Source organism: Parambassis ranga, chromosome 14 (assembly GCF_900634625.1).
Source record: "Parambassis ranga chromosome 14, fParRan2.1, whole genome shotgun sequence".
In the NCBI taxonomy this organism is placed as follows: Eukaryota; Metazoa; Chordata; class Actinopteri; family Ambassidae; genus Parambassis; species Parambassis ranga.
The window spans coordinates 8,421,001-8,445,491 of NC_041034.1; the positions used below are offsets into that span (position 1 = coordinate 8,421,001).

General features: G+C 42.8%; 3 protein-coding genes, 1 long non-coding RNA gene and 2 other non-coding genes across 9 annotated transcripts; 3 read left to right on the forward strand and 3 right to left on the reverse strand.

Moving 5' to 3' along the window:
* Positions 1–1,214: 1,214 nt before the first annotated feature.
* On the reverse strand, positions 1,215–8,194 carry LOC114446748 (uncharacterized). Its single transcript, XR_003671777.1, has 2 exons — positions 7,882–8,194; positions 1,215–1,755 (listed from the first exon to the last, which is right to left on the reverse strand). It is a non-coding gene; the product is annotated as an uncharacterized LOC114446748 (long non-coding RNA).
* An 816-nt stretch (positions 8,195–9,010) lies between these two features.
* trnaw-cca (transfer RNA tryptophan (anticodon CCA)) lies at positions 9,011–9,082 on the forward strand. Its single transcript has one exon. It is a non-coding gene; the product is annotated as a tRNA-Trp (tRNA).
* A 3,094-nt stretch (positions 9,083–12,176) lies between these two features.
* trnaw-cca (transfer RNA tryptophan (anticodon CCA)) lies at positions 12,177–12,248 on the forward strand. Its single transcript has one exon. It is a non-coding gene; the product is annotated as a tRNA-Trp (tRNA).
* Positions 12,213–14,584, forward strand: LOC114446398 (protein LIAT1). Of its 3 annotated transcripts, none has more exons than XM_028422031.1 (3): positions 12,213–12,262; positions 12,893–13,051; positions 13,618–14,584. In XM_028422031.1, the coding sequence occupies exons 2-3, from the start codon at positions 12,958–12,960 to the stop codon at positions 14,028–14,030; spliced, it is 507 nt and encodes a 168-aa protein (XP_028277832.1). In that variant the 5' UTR covers positions 12,213–12,262; positions 12,893–12,957; the 3' UTR covers positions 14,031–14,584. The 3 variants fall into 3 exon arrangements, with proteins under 3 accessions (XP_028277832.1, XP_028277833.1, XP_028277831.1); XM_028422032.1 differs by lacking the exon at positions 12,213–12,262 and adding an exon at positions 12,689–12,751; XM_028422030.1 differs by lacking the exon at positions 12,213–12,262 and having other exon boundaries at positions 12,758–13,051.
* A 1,176-nt stretch (positions 14,585–15,760) lies between these two features.
* aifm5 (apoptosis inducing factor mitochondria associated 5) lies at positions 15,761–19,963 on the reverse strand. The gene is made up of 18 exons (XM_028422124.1): positions 19,863–19,963; positions 19,270–19,379; positions 18,913–19,022; positions 18,784–18,828; positions 18,510–18,591; positions 18,287–18,399; positions 18,123–18,209; positions 17,958–18,049; positions 17,653–17,783; positions 17,455–17,570; positions 17,307–17,378; positions 17,150–17,213; positions 16,803–16,879; positions 16,553–16,670; positions 16,311–16,409; positions 16,127–16,202; positions 15,931–16,035; positions 15,761–15,794 (listed from the first exon to the last, which is right to left on the reverse strand). Exons 1-18 carry the CDS (start codon positions 19,961–19,963, stop codon positions 15,761–15,763), a joined length of 1,632 nt encoding a protein of 543 aa, XP_028277925.1.
* A 1,183-nt stretch (positions 19,964–21,146) lies between these two features.
* Positions 21,147–24,410, reverse strand: LOC114445979 (F-box only protein 40-like). 2 transcript variants are annotated; one of them, XM_028421350.1, is made up of 7 exons: positions 24,329–24,410; positions 24,162–24,215; positions 22,752–23,918; positions 22,192–22,478; positions 21,974–22,105; positions 21,550–21,898; positions 21,147–21,460 (listed from the first exon to the last, which is right to left on the reverse strand). In XM_028421350.1, exons 2-7 carry the CDS (start codon positions 24,162–24,164, stop codon positions 21,239–21,241), a joined length of 2,160 nt encoding a protein of 719 aa, XP_028277151.1. In that variant the 5' UTR covers positions 24,165–24,215; positions 24,329–24,410; the 3' UTR covers positions 21,147–21,238. The 2 variants fall into 2 exon arrangements, with proteins under 2 accessions (XP_028277151.1, XP_028277150.1); XM_028421349.1 differs by having other exon boundaries at positions 24,298–24,387.
* Positions 24,411–24,491: the final 81 nt, after the last annotated feature.

Consider the following 24,491-nt stretch of genomic DNA (forward strand, 5'->3'; position numbering starts at 1 on the left):
AGCCATGTAGTTGAAACTGAAGACAAATTCTACTGGAAAGCTTTTCAGACCATTTGACTTCTTCTGTGCACTTTTGCTTGTGAGTGGAACTGGATATGGTCTTTGATCTGTATCTACTGTTGCCACATGATAGGCTATAGATTAAATAACTGCACGAATCAGCAAGTGCACGGTGTTTCTGATAAAGTGACACATTAGAAAAAGAATGTCAGCAGAACTATTGAAAGTAGAAGTATTATTGTGCAGACAAAAGTGTCTGCATGAGATATGTTGAGTTATACTGTATTATTAAATTATTGTTACTGACTGTTGTAGTTTTAGAAAATTCCATATAATCCTATAACATAATAATAATATATATATATATATATATATATATATATATATATATATATATATATATATATATATAGAGAGAGAGAGAGAGAGAGAGAGAATATTATTATATATAATGTCCAAAAACCTGTCCACGGGCCATACATTTCCACATGGTGTCTGTAATTTGTGACTTATTCTGTTTATGGTTGTTCCAAAAGAGCAGGACAATAAAATAATGATTTCTATTTCTATTAAAAATAAAGTGGGCCTTCTGGCTCATTTAATAACTGTTGGATATGGATAAAATCTCAGGACAGCCCCTCTTTGTAACCCTGAAGTTAATATATATATATAAATCAATAAAAACCCTCTGAGCTGCCAGAGCGCTTCTAACTTGTTTTGCAGAGTATTCTGCCATCTAGTGGCGATTTTGAGAAATACCCAGAAAGACCCAGAAGTTAGTTTACTTCATCTTACCCTGCTTATAATTGTCTGAGTCAGCATGAAAAAGCCACTACAGCCTGTTTATAATCATTCATTTTTTTCCACTTAAGCCACTAAAATACCCCCCCCCCAAAGGCTTCATTTGTTCCCCTATAAAAAGTTGCAGACACACGTCATATATATTTATATTATAAAATCATTTAACCTTTACCTTTTTCATATCCTTCTTCATATCCAGACCTGTCGACAGTGTGACTTCACCAGTACACTAGCTGTGAAGGAATTTCTTGAAGCAGGGATGCCTTCAGGTCCTGAAGAACAGGCATTAGGTGTGTTTTGTCTGCCTTTGGTTTATATTTAACAGCAGTCTAACTGGGTTTACACAGTTCTGCCTTCAGCTTATTGATGTGTTTATGTAAGAACATATTTCAAGAGAAAGAAACTGAGACCTGTTCACTTGAGACTTTTTTTAATCAAACCACATCTGAATATACTCTGATCTTTACTGTTGTTTGTAGGATCACCAGACAGAAGTGATTAGGTGTGATGCATTTTTTGTGTGCGTCCCTTTTTCTGAGTGTGTTGTTTTTGGACAAGGCAGACTTCAGTGTTGGTAGGTGTTTTATTGTGCAGGTAACAACAATAAAAAATGCATCCGAAGCATGTCATTGACACAATTTAAGCAGTTTTTGTGATGATTTTAATCAAAAATTTACACAACAGTTGCTGACCACAAAGAATGTGCGTTTCCTTTTATTGAGTCAGGGCTGACCAGAGCAGTTCTTCAGCTGGCAGCTTTAGCATGTGTACAGGAACATAAAGCTTGCCAGTGAAGAACCGCTCTGTGCACTCTGTCAGCTATTTGGGGCCAAGGGTGAGGGAGCAGTGGGAGTCAGCCAGCGAGCGTGAGAGTTGGAATCAGGTGGCCTGGAGTGACGTGCCACAAAATCAGCAACTCCTTCTCCTTCCTTCTTCTGCTAGGTGTCAATAATTCTGCAAAAAAAAAAAAGAGAAGACGAGATTGTTTAACTTCCCCTCTTCTCTTGAAGCGTGGGCACGAGGTGGCGGGTAGCCACTCACACACATACAGTAAGTGGGTGCAGTCGAGCCAGAGTGTGTGCAATCAGCTGTGAGTAAGTGGGTGAAACGAGCTGATATGTAAGAACGCCTGGGGAGATGCACACAAGATCATGCGTCAGATAACCAGGAGGGGTACATGCATCAGCAGCTCTACTCTGCCTCTGCATGTCGTACATTGCCAGCCAAGAAACTCTTAGATATTCTCTGATTTATGATCCTGAAAAACACTCTTAAAAAGTTTTTGTTTTTTTTTCGGTCAGTTACCGTGGTTACAAAACACAGGCAAGAGAAGATGAAGCTGAATAGACAGTCTGTACATGAAAGCAGAAATCCTCTCAGAAGTGTTTTAAAAACCTGTAGATACACCTGATCGGCTTTAGAACACGCTTTGTTTACACAGGGCCAGTAGCAAACAGATTTGGGCTGTACTTTGTGTTAATGCCAGTTTTAGCACTGTGACATTAGCATGTCATTCCAAGCTCCACTGTGCCTGGCTTTCTTCACACTGTGTCTTGTTTTTTTAGGAGTATATGCAGCTTCAAGTGCTTTTAGCTGAAAACATGTTGTCAAGTTATCACTTGTATAGATGACCATAAAATGGAGGAGAAGCTTGTTCTGTCGGTGTTTGTTTCTCTTGAGCCAGATGAGTGTGGAAAATCTTTGACCACAGTTAATGGTATTTTAAGTTGCCCATTCCTGACAAAACAAAAATTAACTCCTCCTGCACTATTAATTCCATATCCAATGAAATTATGCCTCATATTTCCATGCATCAGTCTTAACCAGGAGCTGATGAGGCCACTATAGCTGACCCATCAGAACAGACTGTTCTCTTCAGAAAGGAAGATGGCATCAAATATACAGAAAAACTGCAACTGGATATTGTCCAGAGCTGCAGTAAACAAATGTCAAAATAATTTCTCTCACACACACATAAGCAGCGTTCAAGAATGTAATCTTGATCTCGAGATATTGAGGACATGTTCCACTTCTCCTGGGGACGATGAGTAACACATGCTGCACATTCCTGCAGTAAGGAGAGCCAGAATAATTTCAGGTATTTGAGAGCACAGCAGTGGGGGAGAGGGAGGGGAAGGAGGGGTCACAATCAACAGGACTTATGAAAATGTTTCAGTTGTATGCAGAAATCATGCATTTTTTTTTTTTTACACTCACTGGGTTTTACAGCGCTGACGTCAGCAGCAGCGTCACTGCACAATGAATATGGAAAAACTCAGGGTGTGCCTGCAACACCTGACAAATTCATCATGTCAATTATTATTCTTAAAGTGGGTGAGTCAGCAGAGGCCCTGGCTGCCTGTTCTGACTTGTCACTGATGTTCTCTAAGAATGTATTTGTTCTACTCAATTCTCATAAATCTTCAAATAATCAAGTGGAGTTTGCAGTCAGGTCTGAGGCTCATAACCCGGATGTGAACTGCTCTTCTGCCTGGCCGGTTAAAGTCCGCCCTGCTCCTGGTCAAGCCCCCCCTCTCTCTCTCTCTCTCTCTCGCTCGTCAGGATCAGTATTCAGCTTTGTTTGACATTTTTGCTGCTTTACAGTCCCAATGCAACTGACCTCCACAGCCCCAGCTTATCTTTTTGTAAACAGTCAAGTTTATTTATTTAAAATGAGACATTCGGTGGCACTTGCTGGTGCTGCCAGCTGCTGTCACACACTTTAGGCTGCAGCACTGTGACAGCTGCTCACCCAGTGCACAGGGCAGAAAAAAATGAATTTCTTTCACTCCAATTTTGTGTCAACTTTGTGTGGCTGTGTGAACCACACCCTCCGATAGACTTCACATTCACACATCATGTGCACATAATACCTTTTTGAGCTATTTAGTTCAATTCTAAAGAGCGCACTACCACTGTTGAGCCACCATGACATCGCCTTTGCTCTGTGTATGGCCATCTTGGATCTTGAAAGCCTTAACTTTAACTTTAGTATTTAAACAAGAAAGTTTGAGGGAAGTTACCCACTATGTCGTACTCCCACTTGACATGTTTTCTGAGATACCCCCAGAGGCCACATGGGGAACTGCGGTTTTGCCACTTCTGAATTTCTTAGTTCTTTATTTCTCAGGCTAAGCTAAATACTAATGTTGGTATGCTGATGTGTAGTAGGAATACTGATCAGCATGCTCGCCATCACAAGGATGGTGGGCACCAGGGCATCAAATGTCATGGCAACCAATCTCCCACTGTAGATATATGTTGATGAAAAGTGAACAGCAAAAGCAATTGAACTTTAGCAAAAGAGAGGCATCATTAATCGCTATCAAAGTGTGCTCGCCCACTCCTCTCACTCATGCTACTGTTAGCCTGAATGAAGTCAGAGAGGAGGACAGACAGTACGAGTCCGCGGGCCTCCACTGACAGTTATAACCGCCACAGGCTCAAACGGAAACTGAATTAGTTATTTGTTCCATAGCGTGCCACTCCCTGCACAAACAGTGACTGTATCTTTAAGTTCACAAAGGCAGGCAGTGTGGAGGCCTGGGTCTTTTTGCTGTGCCACTCTTTCCCATATCTCTTCCTCTTTTCTGACTTGTCTGTCCTCTTCACCCTCTCTCAGTCAGATCAGACTGTCCTGCATTCCTCACATTCCAGCTGCGTATGTTAGAAATTCCATCCGGCTGCTGTGGCCTCACACAGTCTCCGCCATTCCTTCTTTTCCGTCTCTCTCTCTCTCTCTCTCTCTGCTCCTCACCCATCCCCTCTCTATCTGCTTGTCTACATCTGGTTTGCAGTGGACGAGGCTAAACTGTCAGGTTGACCCTGGCCTTCCCTTTGCTGCCTCTATTTCACTCGGTCTGCTTCTTTGAAGAAGGGGAGGCAGACGCAAGGCCACATGACAAGCAGTGTGGAAGACCTTGAGACAGGCTTTTATACACGGGGCAACAGTGTAAAAAGAGAAGATAACACGGTCTAATACACAAAAGACTGGGCTTATCTAAGGCTGTAGACGTGCATTCTCCATCTCGACAGGGAGGATAAAACACACAGGAGCTGACCAGGCAGGATGTCTGCAAGAAATAGGAACAAATGTACCCCGTATTGTGCAAACATTTGAACTCTTAACGAGACTGTCTTATCAACCCTCAGCTGTAACTGATAATAAAAGGGTAAATGAGAAGCAAACACTTTACGGCTAATTTCTTGGGCAGCCTTAGTGTCTGTTAGTTCTCCATCTCCTAGAATGAAGGATTATGGGAATTCAGAGGCTAAGCAGGTGTAGGTCAGATGTTGTCTGGCTTGAACTGGAATGAAGGCTAGGCTAAGAGCAGGTCGACCTGTGCGGACCTATGAGGGTACTTCAGGTAAAACAACGAGAAGTTGGTTGAAGTTTGGCAGATGGTTCATCCAAACACCTGCCAGGTCTTTTTTGAAAGTGCCTTCTCTTTCCAAACTGTTTACAAGATGTCCCAGATGGTTCTGTGTTACAAGTTCCATCTGGCTATTTAATATGCCAGGAAAATACTTTAAGTACCAGGATGTTCATCGTCATTTAAACTGTATTTTGTAGAGTGCTTTACTGGTTTTACAATCCTCATGATGGATCCTCTGAGCATGCACAGATGACACAGACTGGTGTGCTCGATGAAGGTGAGGTGTCTCCAGATTGATAAAGCACCGGCTATTTTGTCATTGTTAGTCAAGTGGGGGCTACAGATGACAGGCGCTGGGTTGGGACAATGTAGAATGCACCAATTGTATCCATACAATGTGAAACAATATGTATAAAGAGTAGAAGTATATGTCCTGAAACGCAGCTACATCAGGGGGCAGCAGGCAGCTCAAACAGGAAGACGTACATCTGCAGATGCACATAGCTAGCTGGAAAGCTTGTCAAGCAGCAAACGAAGGTGAAGACGAGGAGGAGAAAAAAAGAGGAGGCAGGTCAGATAGACCTCTCCCTCTGCTCTCAGCCCACTCATCTGACCTTCCCATGTTTAGGGTCACACTATTGTGTGAGAATAGCTCACATGGAGAAGAGATAAGATACCACAATCACTAGTCTGAATTTGGTTTTGCGCCATACAACCGTCACTCATGAATCTACGCACAGGCAAATGTATGATTTGCATATCGCTGCTGCAGCCTTGTGAGGGGAGACACATGCTAATTAAAATGTTCAGTTACATATTTCCACTCAGGTACATTCCTCTGCTGTGGGTGTTGACCAGCTGGAGAGTGTTTACTGCCCCAGATTGTAGTCTGTAATATAGACTGATCATTTTAGACTGGGAATGGGGACAAAGACAGGGAAAGGGCGGTGGCTTTGGCAGCACCGATCACAGCGCACAGAGCCTCTTCTTATGCTCTGCTGCTCGCTGTTTGCTGGACTTTAAAGGCTATCTGACTTTAACCCCGAGATCATGACAAAGAAGTGGTGTAGGTTGTGTTATTTGCCAGGAGGAACAGCTGAATGCCATTCTGAATTCATGACGCTGCCGGGGAATGGTAATATGCTGCATGAGGCCTGTAAGCCTGTCCTCAGGCACGCGGTGACATTTCCTTTGAAGGAACTCGATTTTTTTCTTCTTCTTTTAAATGAACCTACATAACACATCCCGTCTTGCCCCATCCTCCCCTTTGACAAGGCACGCAACAGGAATGAAGGGTGTGACCCAAGTTGAGCAATATGGCTTCACTTCTGCAAATGTGGGCAATAAAGGCAGCACAGCGGAGGCAGCTTTTATTTTATTTTTTCCCCCCTGGATGCATATAACCTATGCAGAGAGGATGAGTTGCTTTTTTTTTTTTTTTACTGACGTCCTGTCGTTGCCATGTGATCCTCATTCACAGGGTGGCTTATGTCACGCTCTGGGTTGCAATGGCACAAATGCAGCTCGTGACACAGTCTATTGCACATTCCTACCGGCACACTCTGGCTGTACAATTATGTAAGACAGGCTCCATCGATGTAACGTACACTACAGCCAGCTTTCCCCCCTCGTCTAACCATTTATCCCACAAACACATGACTTATACACAAAGGCTTTTAAAATGTTTTACAGAACTATAAAAGACTGGAAATAATCATATGTGAAATGAGGAGACTTAAAGTGGACAGGGAGTCCTAAATCCTTCTCTGTTACATCACCTGCTTTTAAGAACCGGTTCTTACAAACATCCAGATATATTTGTGTTTATTAGCGTGTCTTTCATTAGGAACGATCTGCCAGATGACTGCCGGTGTCAGTGCATTTCTGAGAAATGGCTCGGCCTCGGCCATCATCCTGATTTTCACCTATCCCCTACTTGAGCACAGGCTTTTTCTTCGGCCTAACATGAACTCAGCACATTTTAAGAAGCTTTGAGGGCTGACACTTTTTGACAAGTTTGGATTATATAAATGCAGACCTAGACCGCATCCTGCTATAGCCTGTAAATCCAACATTTGGCATGGTGAATAAAATGGAGGCTGGAGTTTCCTTTTTTTTTAATGTGCTATAAGACAGTCATGATAGCAGGTTAAACATATATAAACAGATTTTTGGCAGTTATAACAGGCTGTCTGTGTGTTTCAGCTGTATCTATATGCACATTTAATGCTGCTAATTATCTGTTAACATAACTTATAAACTATACACTTTAACACAGTCTGTCAATCATATAAATGTACATTAAAAGCCTGCAGTTTGTGGTGGGGGAACCAAAATCATTTTTTTTTAGGCTGTCCATTAAATCCTATGAGCTCCACTGTTTCAGTGGGCCTTGACACACACACGCACACGCACATACATACGTACAGGCCTTCAACCAGAACTCCTATAACATCAAATAGGCTATATGTCGCGGTGAACAAGACGACGCCAACATAAATTGTGCAGAAAACTGAGAATTCTGACGCACAGGTGTGATTTTTAGGTGATTAAAGTCGCGTAAAGGACGGTTTGTCAGTTGCCATTTTCACGCAAACTGGGTCATCAAGCCGCCACGGGCTAAATCACGCTGACAGGAATAAGCATTTAGCCAGCAGAAACACACAGACAGCCCCACGGACAGGGAAAGTAACACAAGCCCCACCTTGACCACCGGGGCCGGGTCGCTCCTGTCCGCTCTACACGGTCCAGCGCAGAGTTCAGACTGCCTCGCCCACTCTTCAGCGGAGTCCCCGGACCTTCACTTGGGTGTGTCGGTGTCTGTGGATCTGTTTGACGTCTGACAGCGTTCATGTGTTTGAAGCCTTTCTGTTTTAGCGCAGCAGCAGCTGCAGGACTTCAGCCGCTTTTACACAACTCCTGCCCCGGTCCTCCCTCTCCCCACGTCTCTCTCTCTCTCTCTCTCCTGCTTTTCCTCTCTCTCTCTCTCTCACACACACACACGCCCAAACCAGACACACACCCGGCTTCCCACTCCGATCAGCTGGCAGCGTAATGACGTTGAAAGCACACGTCAGAGTTCTGACGTGTAGACGCAGGTCGACTGTAAGCGTGCCATGAGGCAGCAGATTAACCTGTTTCTAATAAATCATACAGACGATAAATAGTCCGTCACAGTTGGAGGAGGAGGCACTCATGTCCATAACCAAAGTAAAAAACATAGTGAGAGTAACAATTACTACAAGAATGTACTTCGAAATAAATACAAAATAAATAAAATGCTCACGTTTCAAAAAAATTATCATTCATTATCTGTTAAATTAATATACTATGCAAATTTTTATGAACATTTGCTTTCATTTGTATGTAAATAAATCTTAAATATAAAACATTAAGCTGTCAGATAAATGTAGAAAAGCACAGTAAATATTTCCTCTAAAATGTGGTGCAGTGAAAGCAGAAGACTTGATGCCAGCATTTAAAGAAACATACAACAATAAGAACAGCTGGCTAATTTCTACTGTACTGAGTTTTTTATATATACATTCCAGTGGGATTATTGTAAACATTAAACAACATTTTTCTTTTTTTAATTCTAACCACACTAAAATATGTGTGTGCTGAGTAATGGCGTTAGTGCCAAAAACTGCAGTTCCTTGCCCTGCCACTTGAGGCTGGCCACGAAAGCGAGTTAGTCTCCACTGATGTTAAAATGTTAATATCACAGCATCCTAGATATCACAGATTCCATCTCAGATCACAACCTACCTGCTCATGAGACAACCCGCCCACCTGGCCCTGCCGAAATGCCAACGGCTGGAACCCTGTGCTAAGACCTTGTGGCGCAATGGTAGCGCGTCTGACTCCAGATCAGAAAGTTGCGTGTTCAAATCACGTCGAGGTTATGACAGTTCTTTAGTGAAATTTACCAGCTTGGGATGAATAAAGTATTTCTGTTCTATTCTAACCTCCACACTGAGCTGTAAAAACAATAGTGAGTGTGTCCACAATCAGCCTCTAATCACTATTCCACTACATGTTGTATCAAACCCCATACTATGGACTCAATCTACCCTGCAGTGCACCATGAAAAGTAGTGTCGATGGTCGCTCTAGCCTTATGTACTGGTATGGATTGCTTTCAGTGTTTATTTTAGCTGGCAGCAATACAGCACATTGTGCTAGGCTACATCAATGAAACAATTAATGCTGCTGAGAAAGTAATGTAGGATGATGATGGTAGGCAGTAGAGATGAGCTGGACGCAGCTGTTGTTATACTCAGTGGCTTCTAGAGGAGCTATGTTACTAAGTCAATAAGCATTTTGTGTAGGCAACATCCTATATTTCAGTTACCCAATGAATACTGCATCATTCCAGCCAAGATGTGAGCTTTTACTGCATCCGTGTAGAGCTGGATAAGTCCAGGGCAGAATACTAATCATCTATGAATGATATAGTATGCTAACCAGTCATCTGTTGTGGTTTCACTTTAATTGTACAACTAATTGCACCAAGTTGTGTTGCTATTAGGACAGCATGAGTGTCTGCAAATGGCCTCCAGAGACATCAGCAGGTCGAAGTGAACTTGTTGCCCTCTCGGTGCTGACGCACAAAGACACTCACGCAGCAGAGACTATGAGGCCGGTGCCTCTTTTTTTAAACTATTATTCCTGCCTCTCTCCTATGAAACTGGACTTGTCAGTCTGCAGCTTTAAGGTTGCTTCCTCACTGTCACCTGACCCACACACAAAACCAAAGGCACTGTCTCACTCTCATGTCTCTCCCTTTTTATTTCAACAGATCTATTTCACAGAACGTGATTTACAAACACTAGCATGGTAAATGTTAGTCATGATTCAGTTGCTCACTGCTTGCCGGTCGCCTCCAACCTTCATTCCTTCCTGATTCAGACACACCATCCTCTTTGGGCACATGCAGGGGTGGAAATCATTATGAATCAGGGGTATTCGTTACTAAACATCAGCCATATTTATGATTTGATATAAAGTCAATATAATCTTTTGTTACATGGTGTGTGTAGCTTGTCCTATTTGTCACATGCCGTGGCAGTCGTTTGTTATGAGGTCACCAGTTAAATAGCTGGTGCTTGGTTAGGGCTTGGCTAGCTATGCAGCACGCATACCGTAATTATAGAACATTACTTCCAGGTACAAATTCAGCTCAGAGAATCAGCCTTTCTCTGCGTCTGGTACTCGACATATTTACCACTTCAGCTTGTAAGATGATCTCTGAAAACCGCTGTACATACTTTGAGTGTCTGCAGGCACACCGGTGAGGTTAAATGGCCTCTTCTGTAAAACATTCACCCTGATTGCACTGAAATTTATTTTACAGACAAAATATAATTTGCTGTGTTTACAAACAGTGTGGACAGTTGGCTGTGGGGTCCAAACAGATGCACTTACTGCAGATAAACATTTGTTTGTGTCATGATGTCCACACCAGACGGAGAGGCATGTGAGTCACATCAACAACAGAGATATTGATCACACACAAAAAAAATGCATCATGATACTTGTATTAATGTGCAAAGTCTGATGTCGTTTCCTAACTGCCTCCTCTGTCACTTAAGAAGACAGCTCTGAAAGCTCCTTGTATCACGTCTGCATGCTGCTGTGAACTTTGTCACTCCTGTGAGGATAAATGCTACGTGTCCACTCTGACTCAGCAGGATGATTTATCCTCTTTCTTCCTGCATTTCTTACTGGAACAGCTCAGATGTGTGTGGAAGGGAAATGCAGAAGCAGGACAGACTTGTTTGAGGCTATTCTTAGCAGCAGTGCATGAACGTTTAAACAGCAGCCAGAACATAGCATCCAAACCTCTCATTTAGTTAGCTAACACACATAAGAAAGGTCAGACTTCACAGATGATGGCGGTGAATGTATGAACTTTAATACATTTAGCTTTGTTTGTGTGTGTGTGTGCATACATGCTGTGTGTGTGTATGTACACACAGTACAGCTCTGTGGGACAGGAACAGGATGGAAACTCCCTGCCACATACCAGGCTGCATGCTGTGGAAGTTGTCACATGAAGTTCTCATGCAGCACTTTAAAAGGGTTTCACAAAAAGCGTTCACTTCCTGAAACAGCAGCTTTAGCACGCAGCTTTATGTATTTCACACAATAAAATCACCAGCAATGTCTTTTATTTTAAAAAAATAAAACAGAGATGATGATTTTGCTTCGTAGTGTTGCTTTAAAAGCTGTGATCTTTAATGTTTTAATATTAATAGTGAAGCACATGACTAATTATATTCTAATGAAAAACCCACAGAGAACTGCTACAGTTTCAGCTCATTGTTTAACTTACTGTCAGAGTTCCCACAGTTTTGTTTTCTGTGGTGTAGCTTCCAGTTCTCCTCTGTGTAATGTTCAGACTCACAGATCATAGGGGGCAACGGTCAGGCTTTTAACTCTAGATCAGAAGGTTATGTGCTCAGATTATTACGGTGGGGTCATGGATACACTTTTACCACATAAACAGTGTGAGGAAATGCTGGTTTAGGACCAAAAGTCTATGTATGTATGGAAGTAATGCTGTACACCAGTGGCACGTATTAATCTTTATTCCTCATTTAAAAAGGGAAACTGGATGAGCTGTGAACAAAGGTTGTCCCAACCATTTTCACTGTTTTTTTGTCCAGGTGGCCATTTTGTTGCCATTCAAAATGTCACTGTATTGTAAGTAATGCTTCTAAAAGTGTCATGTGGTGTATGTCAGGGTGCAGATATTAGATTTTGAATGTTGTGGTGGAAAGTGGTCTGACATCTAATTTAAAGGTTGTGTGTTTAAATCATGTTATCACCTCTGGTGCACTTTAAGTGATAAAGGATAAAGGAAGAGCACAGTCTTTGGATTTTGACAATAATATATTGTATTTGATTTTATACTGTATGTAACTAAAAAAGTATAGTTACATTCACAGTCTAATAAATTATCTGAATTACTTCTAGGTGTGGTGGGGCTTCATGAGACCTCGTGGCGCAACGGTAGCGCGTCTGACTCCAGATCAGAAGGTTGCGTGTTCAAATCACGTCGGGGTCATGACAGTTCTTTAGGTAATATGTATTAATGACGATCGTGTTTACAGTGGTCCTTACGCATTAATGTCTTTAAAATCCAGATTTATTGGCTGTGAAGTGCAGACAGTCGGAGCGTGCGCACGGTTTTATGAATGAACATAAACTTTATGGGTGGATATAAACCATGACGCACAATCAACAGTTACGTAATGACGACACGCAGAACGCACTAATAAGGCAGGAAATGGAACGCTGCAGAACATGCCTGAGATTACGTATGTTTTCTATTTTTCTGTTTTATCAGAGTAATTCACTGTTAGTTCTCCGTACACCCCATGATACACGTCATATATTAACTATGTATACCTAATTCGGCGTGGTACTAACCCAAAATGGAAACGATTAACCTTTTTTTTTTGCTGCTCGGAGAGGGTGTGTCCTGTCGCCATGGAGACGTCTCGCTGAGCAACGGTGATTGTGGAATTGTTTGGTCCGGAACAAGACGGAAACATCAAAAGAAGCACTGTAGCATCTCAAATCTTTCACTTTCTGTTTGTTTGGGACTAACGTTTTTATTCTAAACCTCGAACATGTGTTTTGTTTCGGGACTGAAGAGCTACCGCTGCCACAACTTTCTTTTCTTTTGTCCATTCATTTGTCTTGCAGTCTTGTCTAATCGGATTCATCTGATCTGAGTAGCTGTGTGCCAAAACATCATCATCATCATCATCATGCCAGAAGACAAACACTGTAAGCTGGTTCTGCAGAAGAAGAAGAAGAAAAAGAAGAAAGGAAAGAAAAACACTGCTCTTCCAGAATGTTCAGGTAAATACACGGTTTAGTGCTGGAAGACACCTCAATGCAAACATTCATATCTGCATGAAAGCTTTGCCAGTAAAATGTTATACTCTTGCAACAGAAGTACTTTTTTGTTTAACAGTTACAATGTTTATTTCAAACCTTTAATACTCATTCGCTTTATCTTCACTTCGATTGAAACCTAGTTAAAGAAGTGAAAAACGAATTTCCTGGTCCTGATTTTGTTATATATGTAAATGTAAAAATTGCAATGTCACATTGTGCTCGTCCAAGACTGAGGGTCAATGATCACCCCAGCAGAAGTGGGTCATCTGTGTGCCTGTGAAAAACAAATAAGTGAACCATTATTTTCCACTGATACATTAAAATCATATACTGTTTAATAAACAGACTGCTGTGAGCAGTGGAAAACATTTAAACTGACCCTGTAGTATCACCTTGCCAGTTCAAACTCAGGCCAGCAATACAGCAGTGGTAGAGGACTCTCTGCAGGGCTGAATAGGTCATTAGCCATCTGCTGTGTTTGCTGGTATGCAGGGGGTCTACATTTTTATATTGCTTCCTTCCTACAGAGACACAACTGGCTGCGGCTTTGCCTCCTGAGACCTCACCAATATCCCTGCTGCCCCCTCAGAATCTGCTGCTTCCCAAACTCCGAGGTACATGTAAGAAGGAATGCCTCACTGGCAGTGGCCGGAACAGCAAAAAACCCCACAAGGAATCATCGTCGCTGCTGACGACGACCCAAAAAACCAGTGGTGCTCAAGCTCAGGGGTGTGAGACGGAGCTGTGCGTCCAGGCCAAGGAGAGCCTGAGATGGGAGGGAGTGCTGCAGGACCCCCAGGCCGAGGCTAAGAGGCAGGAGGAATACAGATCCAGGAGGAGGCAGCGTTACATCGCACACAGAGAGGCTCTGTTAAAAGAAGCACAGGACGCCTTGAGACAGACTATTCTTAGAGAGCAAAGTGAAAAAGGCTTTGTCTGAATCTGACCGACAGTGACTGTCATCACTGAACACACACTGAAGCAAGTTACACTAATCTCAAGCTGATTTTTTTTAACAGCCTGAAATGCATTGACCACAAAATAAGCTCCTCAAAACAGAAACATTCGTCATCTTCGTCAGGTACAGAGTGTGGCCGCTGTCACCTTCTGCTGAATGAGCCTGTTAAAAACTTAATGGAGGATTTGCACAGTTTAACCTGTGCTCCTAAATTATGTAGCACTTCCAGAAAAGACCCAAAGTTGCCCTTTCAGAAGTGAAACATAATCAGGGCTTCATTTCAACTGTCAGCGAGCTGAAGGGTTAAATGAGATGAGAGGGGTCACATTACGTTTTGTTTTGGGACAACAGTGTCAAAATAAAGTAGTTCCCAGAAATACAACCACCAGAGTGCGTATGGAGTACAGGCCTATCATAATTAGGCAAGTGAGGTGCTTATTTCTGTCTAAACTAAATCTAGAATCATAAAAAAAATCATGTATAATTGCAGACCTACCTTTATGAACAGTTTGTAGACAGTTGTTTATTGTTCCTATGTGTCCTAAAACCCCACACTACAGGTGTACCACTACACTTTCATTGTTTTATGATTCTGCAAATGCACTACCACTGGTGGACAGCAGGTGGCAGAAAAGTGAAAGCAAAAGACAGCAGAGTTGTGCCTGAGATTTTCTTTATGCAAGAACAGAGTGACAAAGAGACAAATACACCAGCACTGTTTCTCTCACAGGCATCAGGGATCACTTTGCATTGATAACAAAGCTTTTATTTCTAAGAGGTTTCCTTTGTTCCTCGGTGGTCGTGTTACAGAAGCCTTCCGATTTGCAGATTTTAGCTGGTTACCGTGGTAATTATAAATATGGTGTGAATTAAGGTCCATCTATGTTAAAATGTCTTATATCATGATAAATATTCACTCTGTAATATAAAATAAGAGATTTGATCTGTAGCCTCCATTCACACTGCAACGGTATGAAACATGTTTAAATGTGGATCATAATTTCACTCAGTTTGCCATTTTGCACAAGAAATAAATTTAGGGAAAAACTTTTACATACGACATGAGTACAGAAAATAAACTATCAGCACCTTCAAACCTAAAATATGCTGTGGAGTAAAGACAATGATAAACCAGCAGTGAGGCCGATGGGGGAAGAAAAGAGAGAACAAAACGCAGCATTTCTTTTGTGGCGGTTTTGTCACGGTGCTTTCGTTTGCTGTTTGCCGGAGGCCCGTTGTTCCTGTTGGTGTGTTTTGTTGCTGTTGCCTGCTTCAGCATCTCTGTCAAAGAGCCGTGCGCTTCCCCCCCTCTGTTCTCCTAATCCTCCACCCCTCCGACTCACTGGAACATTGTCCACAGTGGGCATTAAAGTCACTTGTGTTTGTACGCTTGTACGCCACTTTTGAAATATGAACAGCATACTGAGGAAAGTTTTTAAAGAAAATGACATATATTAAGATTTAAAAAAATGTCCCAGAAGCTGCATCCATTTGAGGTATATGTTGTTGACATGGTGGACTCCCCCCCTCCCTTCACATGACATACAGTTTGGAGCTCTGTGACTCCACCAGGGATGTCTGTCTCTTCAGATTGAACCCTTTTAGTCCAGATGTACACTCTCCTTGTGTCCAGAGTGACAGCTGTGGTGATGAGGAGACAGACAGCAGGACTTGTTGACTGCATGTTGAGACTGTACAGACAGTAGGTTTGATCAGGACAGCTGGAGCCAGCTGAGGTCATCTGATCTGTTAAAGTGAGAGAGAACAATAGATACACATTTGTATAGATTTATCTCATATTTTCCACATCCAGGAGTCTGTGTGATGCATCAAATCCACACTGCAGTATAATAGGAAATGTATAAGACAAAGCTTTACGTACTGAGCTTCCTTTTTTGTGATGACTTTTCCAGATACAAACCGCTCAGCCACTACAGACACAGCCGGATCAAAGTTCAGGCCAGCTGCTGCAATAACCGCATCATTCCTACAAGTACACAACATATTTAAAAGAGTTGTTCTAACCCAGGTACAGGTGTTTGTATTTTTTTTTTCTGCAGTTGCTCGTCATAACTTACTTGATGTATAACGCCAGAAATCTTCTGTCCTCAAACTTTCCCTTCATTACAATCTCACTGTATCCCTCCCCATAGCCTGAGCACAGCAACACAAAGCAAAAGCACGGCATCTCGCATCATGTCCTATTATGATAATAATAGGACATTTGTCTCTTATGTTTAGGATAAAAAAAGGTTTGCTCACCTGCATATCGAATGGTATGACCCGCTAGGACGGTCCAGTAGAAAGGAACTGTATTAAGTGCAGTGGATTTGCCCAGCATGTTCAGAGCTGCTATCCTCCCTTCACACCAATTCAAAGCAACAATATTATTAATATGTAAGGGCATCATCACTCCAGATAATATCCACATATCATTTTATCAGAAGTCTGTCAGATACAGCCAAGATGCAGAACTTTGTGACAACATTTACACTGTACGTTACCATGTGCTTGTGCCATCTGCCAGTGTCCAATGTTGACATGCCGGTCATTGGCCATCAACAATGGGAACGTGGCCAAGTCACCCCCACCGAACACATCAGGGATGTTAGTGTGCATGTACTGCAGGAGGGAGATACAGGTGGGAAGTGGTGCAGAGTATCATTGAACTCAACATTAGATCGGATGGAAAAAAAAGAGTCATGGTCACACTTTAAAACACGGAACGCCATGTTTATGAGTTTATTGGCTGACCTTGTCTACTTTCAAAAAGTTTTTTGAGTCCATCTGTATTTTGCTGCCTTGCAGAAATTCTGAGTTGGGGATGATGCCTGAAGAGAGAAAGGACATGAGAGAGAAAAGCAGCTCAGGAGGTTTTGAAGCAGTCAGAATTATTTTACCCATTATGCATTGTAAATGAATAGGAAATGTGCTAAGCTAATGTGCTAATGAACAGCTATGCTTCCTGTGCTTTGTTTGCTTGCCTGCCTTTACTCTGCTTTTATAAGTCAAGCCATACTTATCATCTCCAGCCACGAGACTGCATCTGCCTCCAAAGGTAAAATATGTTACACATTTGTTTATGAAATGACTGCACTTACCAACACCAACAATCAAAACATCTGCTGGTATAACTTTTCCACTTTTAAGCACAACCTCCTTCACCTTGAAGAAGAAGAAAGAGTGAGACATTCACATTCAAATATGATGTCACTCTCTATAGATGGTGTAATAATTCAAACTGGCACAGTGTATTACCTTTCCATTCATGCCTTTGATTTCGGTTACACTATCATTCATAAAGAATTTCACGTCTCTCTCTGACAGCATCTGCAGGCGCATCAGAGTTTAAACTGTAAGTCACTGTGGAAGCTCAAAGAACAGTAGTGTTCTTTCTCTCACTTACCATCATAGTCATTTTGCCTATTTCAGGACCAAGTGTGTTCTGGTATGGCATCTCACTGCTGCCAATCACTGTGATACTGGATGCTTTGTCTAGCATGTAAGATGCTATCTCCATGCCTGGGGAAAAAGCAGCAAAGTAGATGCTATAGAGAACAACACAAGCCTAAAATACTATGTGCATATTTTTAGCAACACATACCAACAAAAGAGGTTCCCACGAGGACAATGTTGCAGCCTATGCAGGAGGCGTGGATTTGCCGGGCGTCCTCTGGTGTCTCCAACATCTTAATGTTGTCCAGCTTCATGCCAGGCACATCCAGACCCTTCGCTCTAAAGGACAGGACACATCTCTGTTCAAAGGCAATGCTGCAGCAGTGACCACTGCCTTCAAAAAAAATGCAGTTACAGAAATGTCCAGGAGAGACGCTTTTCAAATGACAACTGTTTACACTCCTGGATTTTGTGCCTCCAATAACCTTAGATGGTGTGTTTGTGTGTTTGTACCTGCAGCCTGTGGAGATGAGAAGCTGATCGTAGCACTGGACTGAACCATCATCAAAGGTGACCGTCTTCTTGTCTGTATCCACAGACAGGGCCTGCAAACACATCCATAAATAGCAGGTGGGTGCCAGGGCGCACACAGAACACACGACAGTCAGAAGCACTCACCTCTTTCCGCAGCCACACCTCGATGTCGTACTTATGGAAAAACTCCATCCTCCTCAGGAGAATGCTGTCACTCTCTACATTCATTACCTGTAAGATACCAGCATGGTGTGTGTGCTGAAGTAATGATTTAACACACACAAATATTCCCTACTGACATGCAGCACCTTGCTTAGTCGTGTTTTGTCGTGCGGTAGCAGCTCATCTTTGCTGACCATGAGGATTCTACCGCCAAAGTTTTCCTGCCGCAGAGTCTCAGCACAGATCAGTGATGCAGCACCTGCACTCAAAGAGAGTCACAAACGTCACACACACACAAACACACACTGAGGAAGCATGTTGTGGCCAACACCGATTCTTTTTTACATACACACTACTGTCCACACTTACCTCCTCCCAGCAGCAGGATAGTGTGAGTAACTCCTGGTACTGCAGTTCCCATACTCTTTAATCTTTTTTCCTGCATAAGGGTCTGAATCATGTATAAAACACACATTTTAGAAGTTCAGTGGGAAGATTTAGTGAACACACAGATGTCACATTACCGGTTCTAACAGAAATCCCAGTAAGAAAAGAAAATAGAGCTGAAATGGTTCGGTGCTGCACAAAATGTATAATTAAAAGCAAATTAAATGAAGTGTAGGAGAGAAGTCTGCACGTTTACCTTTTTATTTATGGTCACGTACACTTTACTGTTTTGAATTTTGACCTTCAACAAAGAAAAACAACCAATTAGAATGATAGCAAAAATCCTCATGAGATGAATGTCAGTCTGTATTTTTCTGATTTGTACCTTGTGACAAGGTAAACAGTCCATGCCGGGAAACTCCTCCAGATCTCCAGTATGGATGTTAAAACAGGTGCCGTGCCATGGGCAGCGCACTCGGTTCCCTGAAATAGCTCCTGAACACACACACACACACACACATTCTTTACAAAACATGTGCTAATTTGTGCTAACTGTGTACAGTCTTACAGTATCAGAAACATTACAGGGTAGCATACAGTATAGTTTTGGATGTAGACTAAAATCATGTAGATATTTGTTAACTACCTATTTCCAAAACCAATTTTTGTGATTGGTTATAGGGATATATTGATTTTTCGGATCGAATTAGTAAATGGTTTTGGGGTCACATTGCGTCTGTACCTTTGCTGAGGGGAGCACCATAGTGTGTACACTGGTTGCCGAGGGCACTGAATTTGCCATCGCTGCGTGTCAGCAGCACGCCATGGTGTCCCACTTCAACCTCCATCATCCTGAGATAACACAGAGAGAGAGAGAGAGAGAGAGATGTGAAAGTTTCCATAATAGTATTCAAAAACATGTGATAAAATCAACATCACTGGACATCCTTCATACAGATGTATCATCATGTCAGCTGTTAAAGTAAAGCCAGCATTACATCCACTCTGACAGAAGGCTGAGCTTAGGTATTTAGCAACAATGCTAAGACCTTTTATAAAATGAGACCACAGGCTATCATCACAGTTCCCGTTAGCCTTAAAATTAACATGGGAATACTAAATATCAGATTTCCCAGTTTGCCTGCATCAGCTGTCCCTGATTAGTGCTAATTAGCAAATGTTTGCATGCGATCATGCTAAACTCCATTTACTAAGCATCAGGATGCTAACTTTTTTCTGACAGGATGTTAGCATGCTGACATTAACATTTATCTAGGCTACACAGAGATGCTAGCAGGACGGATAACTTTATATAAATAGAAATGGGGCCCTTACTGTCCATCCTGCAGGTCTGACTCCAGACACACCACCTCTGTCAGCTCTTCTGAGGAGTCCTCATCTGAGTCTGGCGACTCCTGATGGGCTAAACAATCCATTTCCACACAAATCCATCAAACTAAATCAAACTCCACAGGTCATTTCACCTCAGATCATTTTTGGTGATAAAGAAAACAGGATCAGTTTACTCACTTGGTTTGGTCCCAGACATGTCTCTGATTCAAATGTAACACCACACAGAAACTTTACACAGACGCCCTCCAGAAACATCAAAAGTCAGTCAGAGTCTCTACTGGAAGCAGTTGCTGAGTAGCTGAGGTCTGAGGTCACTTTGTTTCCTGCTCAGCAGTTGTATGATGGGAGTCCATATCCACGGCAACCGGTCCATCCCCAATCCCAAAGGCTGTGAAAAGTACACAATATGGTTCGCATAAGAAAAGGAAAAAAAAGGAAAATTACCAAAAAAGTTACTTTTGTGAGTGGGGTGAATGAAGAGTTTCGGTGCTGTGGCCACTCCTGTCCAGCCCTGTTATTGTTGCACAGAAAGGTGATGGCGGCCTTTTGTGTTTCACAACAGCAGCATATAGAAAGGCTGACGAGGCCGAACGCTGAATAGACAGGCGACAAAGCCGCAGCCGCACTTACAAAACCAGAGGTGGCTGCAGTCATTCATTCATTCATTGATTCAAGTTTCAGCAATACACAGCACAAGGATTTAAAACAATGGAGAGACAGAGATCAGAAATCATTAAAACTCACGTGTGCATGAGACAGGTAGTGGATGGAAAGGGGACTCAAGAAAACAGGAACAAATCAAACTGCACTTAACTTCAGGTATATTATATTCATTTTAGCACTTTCTTTTTACTCTTTTACTATGGTGGGTGTGGGTTGTGCCACTGTAGGCAATGGACTGCACTGAATTTAAAAATGTTCCAACTCACATGTGAACGTGTCAACTTAATTTAAGGCAGAGCTATTATTATTATTATTATTGCTTAAATGTCTCCTTGTTTTATATCAGTACTTTTAGGCAATAATATTCTTATTCTTATTATCCTGTAATGCACAAGAAATAAATGTCTAAAAAAGTCTACATTATTGGAAGCAAAATAAATATGTTCATCTCATATCTTCTAGATGTTATAGTCCAGATATTTAATTTTTAAAGCCATACTTAACAAGATATATCCTGATCAGACATAATCAGATATAACCAAATATTCTCTGGCTTTATTCATTTATAGCATGTTAACTTCAGTGTTACAAAACAAAACAAACTATGCATGTTTCTCTTTTATTTTTCACGGACAGTGGACAGAAGAAGTAGTGACATTAGTGACATCCTGTTTTTTTTTTTAATAGCAGATTCTCTACATCATGATTCTCTTGTGCTGGAACAAGGTAACCAGAGTGGGACCTTTGCAGCTTGTATTGTGGGTTTGGAGTTCTGCTCGGACACGAGGCAGCTGAACCTTCTCTGTCCTGGACTCTCTCTCATAGTAAGGACACTCCTTCAGGTGCTCTGACATGGGCGGCACATCTCGGAAGCACCACGTGTCAACAGGAGAGAACAAAGTGCTGAACTGCCACACCTGCAGAAACATAGAGAGAGAGAGAGAGGCATGCCTGAATGTTCATATTTTATACTTGTGATGGTGCGTGCCCGCTTTTCAGGACTTACTCTTTGCTTCACCCTCCACTTTGCTCCTCCATGTGAGTCGGTCTCTCTCTCCCAACAGAGAGTGACCATCCCTCTCTCCTGCAGCAGAGACCAGCACACCTGCCTCATGAGCTGGGAAACCAGAGCTAGCTGCGACAGGGACAGGCTGTCCAGGAAACTGGCCATGTGGCACAGCACCTCGTAAGGCAGCGTGCTCAGAGAGTCCTTGCCTTCTCCTCCTCCTCCACCACCACGTACTCCTCTTTTCTTGGGAGCAGCAGAGGAGTCTGCTGTGCTCATGGAATTCTGGGAGACATCATCCAGAGAGACAGGGACGGCAGGATGGAGGCTGAAGCAGCCCAGATCCTCACTAAAAAAAGATGATACAGCAATATTGAACCAAAATGATTTACACATCTATTTTCATAATTGTTTATTGTCTCACTTGTAGTTAACTGTGGCTTCATGCGTGGAGGGCTGAAATCTCTTCTGGCTGTAGGTGCATCCCAGATACGCCAAGGGGCATCTTTGCTCAAACCATCCATTCACACACATCTGTATGTCACTGTGGATATTCCTGCATGTTGATCATTAAAAAACAGATTATCATCCCATTCATTTGAGATTGTAAAGAGATTTGTTCCCTCTCAAATGAACACTTACTTATAATGCTTGCCATATTCTCTCCGCTGGAAGGTATGTCCACAGAGGAAGGTGAAGGCTGAGGTGGCCTTGTGGTGTCGGCTGGTGACGCTCTCCACCTGCAGCTGGAGGTGCAACTCCAGCGGTTTTCTAGCGGTCAAGTCGGCCAACGATGTGCTTCTATGGAAAGGAGTGGACAGGAAGTTGTAGGTCTGCGTGCCTTCATCTTGCAGCAGGCCGTCTGTGCAGACGCTCTCTGCTATCAGGTGACCCCTCTGCTCATTCTCCAGGGAGCACAGCAGGGACGCCTGAGACGCAAATTAAACACAACGTGAAGTCATGTTGGTCTTTTCCCTTCCTGCTGGTGAACAGATTATGACAGGCCATGCCATGTTTGTGTATAGCCTCTAAACACAATTTGCTTGTAATACTGTAAATCTATGTTAAATTCCGAAAACACAAGATTTTCTATGAGATAACACAGTCGCGTCCTTTTGTGCTGTGCCTGTGTGGGGATGTGTTGTCGTCACAGATTTTTGATACATCAAAACATTTGCCTGACATCTATGTGGTAGCCTCACCTGAACTTCGTCCCACACTGGCATGTCCTCTAGCGCCACCCCCAGGTCACTGGTATCCACAGCTTTACTCTCTCTCTTGTAGAAGCCAGGGTTGCGTATGCGGCCATGCCTTGCAGAGTAACTGGTTGGGATTTTAAAGGTCCGTACAATGATGATCTTCATCGGCTCCACGTGTCCATACACAAACTTCTTCTTCTTTATTTTTACACTGGGACAGGAGGAGGAGGAGGATATGGAGGAACCACTGCATGAACTATTTGCCATTTTGCAGGTGTTTGCTGCAGTTGCACCCACACAGGTATCTTCTGTGCCTTCTTCCATTACCGTGCCCAGGCCTTCCCTCTTCTCTTTAGTCTTGCCTTGTCCTGCACCAGCTGTCACCCCAGCTTCCCTGCAGCCGCCCATCTCCATACTGAACATGCGCTCCCATGCACTGTAGTTTGCCAACAGGTCAGCAGCCACTCCTGATTCAGAGGCAATTGCTTCTCTCTCCTCTTGAGTTAGTTCCTGTTCAACCTCAATGTCATCATCGTCATCGTACTCCTCCTCCTCCTCTTTATTAACAGGTGTATGGATGTTAAACGAATTAAAAGACTCCCAGGCAACTTTTTCTGCTCCCTTCTTCTCCAAGATTTTCTGCTTTTGTTTTTCCTTCCTCCTCTTTTTCTTTTTCTCCTCTTCCTCCTCTACACTCTGGATCAACTCAGGAAACAGTCCCTTCATCTTAATGGAGTGAAACAGGCGGTCCTGGTCTTTCAGAGCCATGGCCAGGTCCAGGTTCAGACACCCTCCCTGCTCTCTTCCTCTGATCAAGTTCTCATGCAGCTCTTTGCTCAGATGAGAATGTGCATCATCGGCAGGCCAGCGGTTCCACTCCATGGAGCAACACACCACACTGGCTGGACAAACCAGGAGGTGAGCTGCCTGGGAGGAGCGGGGCAGGTGGACCGGGCAGCCAAACTCAGAGTTGAGACAGGGCACCCTCACATTAGGACAGAGCAGCAGGTGGTCCTCCTCTTTGCACAGGTGGAAGAGAGCTCCACAGAGCAGACGGCAGGGAATGACTGCGCAGCTCACAGAGACCTCCACCCGAGCCCTGCAGCGTCGGCTGTAGCAGGAATCACAGTGGACATGCTGCCGCACCTTGGAGGCTCGGGAGCGGTGACTCTGAATTAGATCAGGGTGAGGGAAGAATAAAGATCCAATTAATATAACAAATACAACTATATTTTCATGACCAGTTACCATTTATAGTGGCTAAATGAGGAAATCATGAATAACATCATGTTATTCATGATTTCCTTATTCATGATGTTACTGTTCAAATAAACAAACATCTATATACTGTATGCATATACATATTACATATATGTACAAATACAAATGTGATTTATTATAGTAAAACCATACCATCCTTCAGATATATAGGTGTGAAGCGTCTTTATCTCAAGCTGAATGTCCGTCCTGCAAACAAAGAGGAAACTGTGAAGTCTCTGTACAATCACTTCAAATCCGCAAACACACAACTGCAGAATATCAACAGCCCCTGAGGCAGAACAGTCCCAAGGTGAGCCGACCTTTGTATGAGCTGGAAAAAAAGAGAGACACGCTGCTCGTACTCCGTCTTATACTTTTAAAGACCAAGTGTCTGTGTGTGTGTTTATTTTGTGTGTGTTATAAATAGAGCAGGGCAGTGAGAAATGTTACACAGGTGGTCAGAAACATGGTTTGGGTTACCAG

What these genes read in the sequence shown, in the direction of transcription:
- LOC114446398 (XM_028422031.1), top strand. Translation starts at nt 12,958, where the DNA reads ATGCCAGAAGACAAACACTGTAAGCTGGTTCTGCAGAAGAAGAAGAAG. An exon ending in TGCTCTTCCAGAATGTTCAG is followed by an intron (nt 13,052 to 13,617) that starts GTAAATACACGG and finishes TCCTTCCTACAG; the next exon opens with AGACACAACTGGCTGCGGCT.
- aifm5 (XM_028422124.1), bottom strand. Translation starts at nt 19,963, where the DNA reads ATGGATTGTTTAGCCCATCAGGAGTCGCCAGACTCAGATGAGGACTCC. An exon ending in ACGTGACCATAAATAAAAAG is followed by an intron (nt 18,592 to 18,783) that starts GTAAACGTGCAG and finishes TACATGATTCAG; the next exon opens with ACCCTTATGCAGGAAAAAAG. An exon ending in ATCACAAAAAAGGAAGCTCA is followed by an intron (nt 15,795 to 15,930) that starts GTACGTAAAGCT and finishes TCACTTTAACAG; the next exon opens with ATCAGATGACCTCAGCTGGC.
- LOC114445979 (XM_028421350.1), bottom strand. An exon ending in GAATATGGCAAGCATTATAA is followed by an intron (nt 22,106 to 22,191) that starts GTAAGTGTTCAT and finishes ATCAACATGCAG; the next exon opens with GAATATCCACAGTGACATAC. An exon ending in AGTGGAGGGTGAAGCAAAGA is followed by an intron (nt 21,461 to 21,549) that starts GTAAGTCCTGAA and finishes ATGTTTCTGCAG; the next exon opens with GTGTGGCAGTTCAGCACTTT.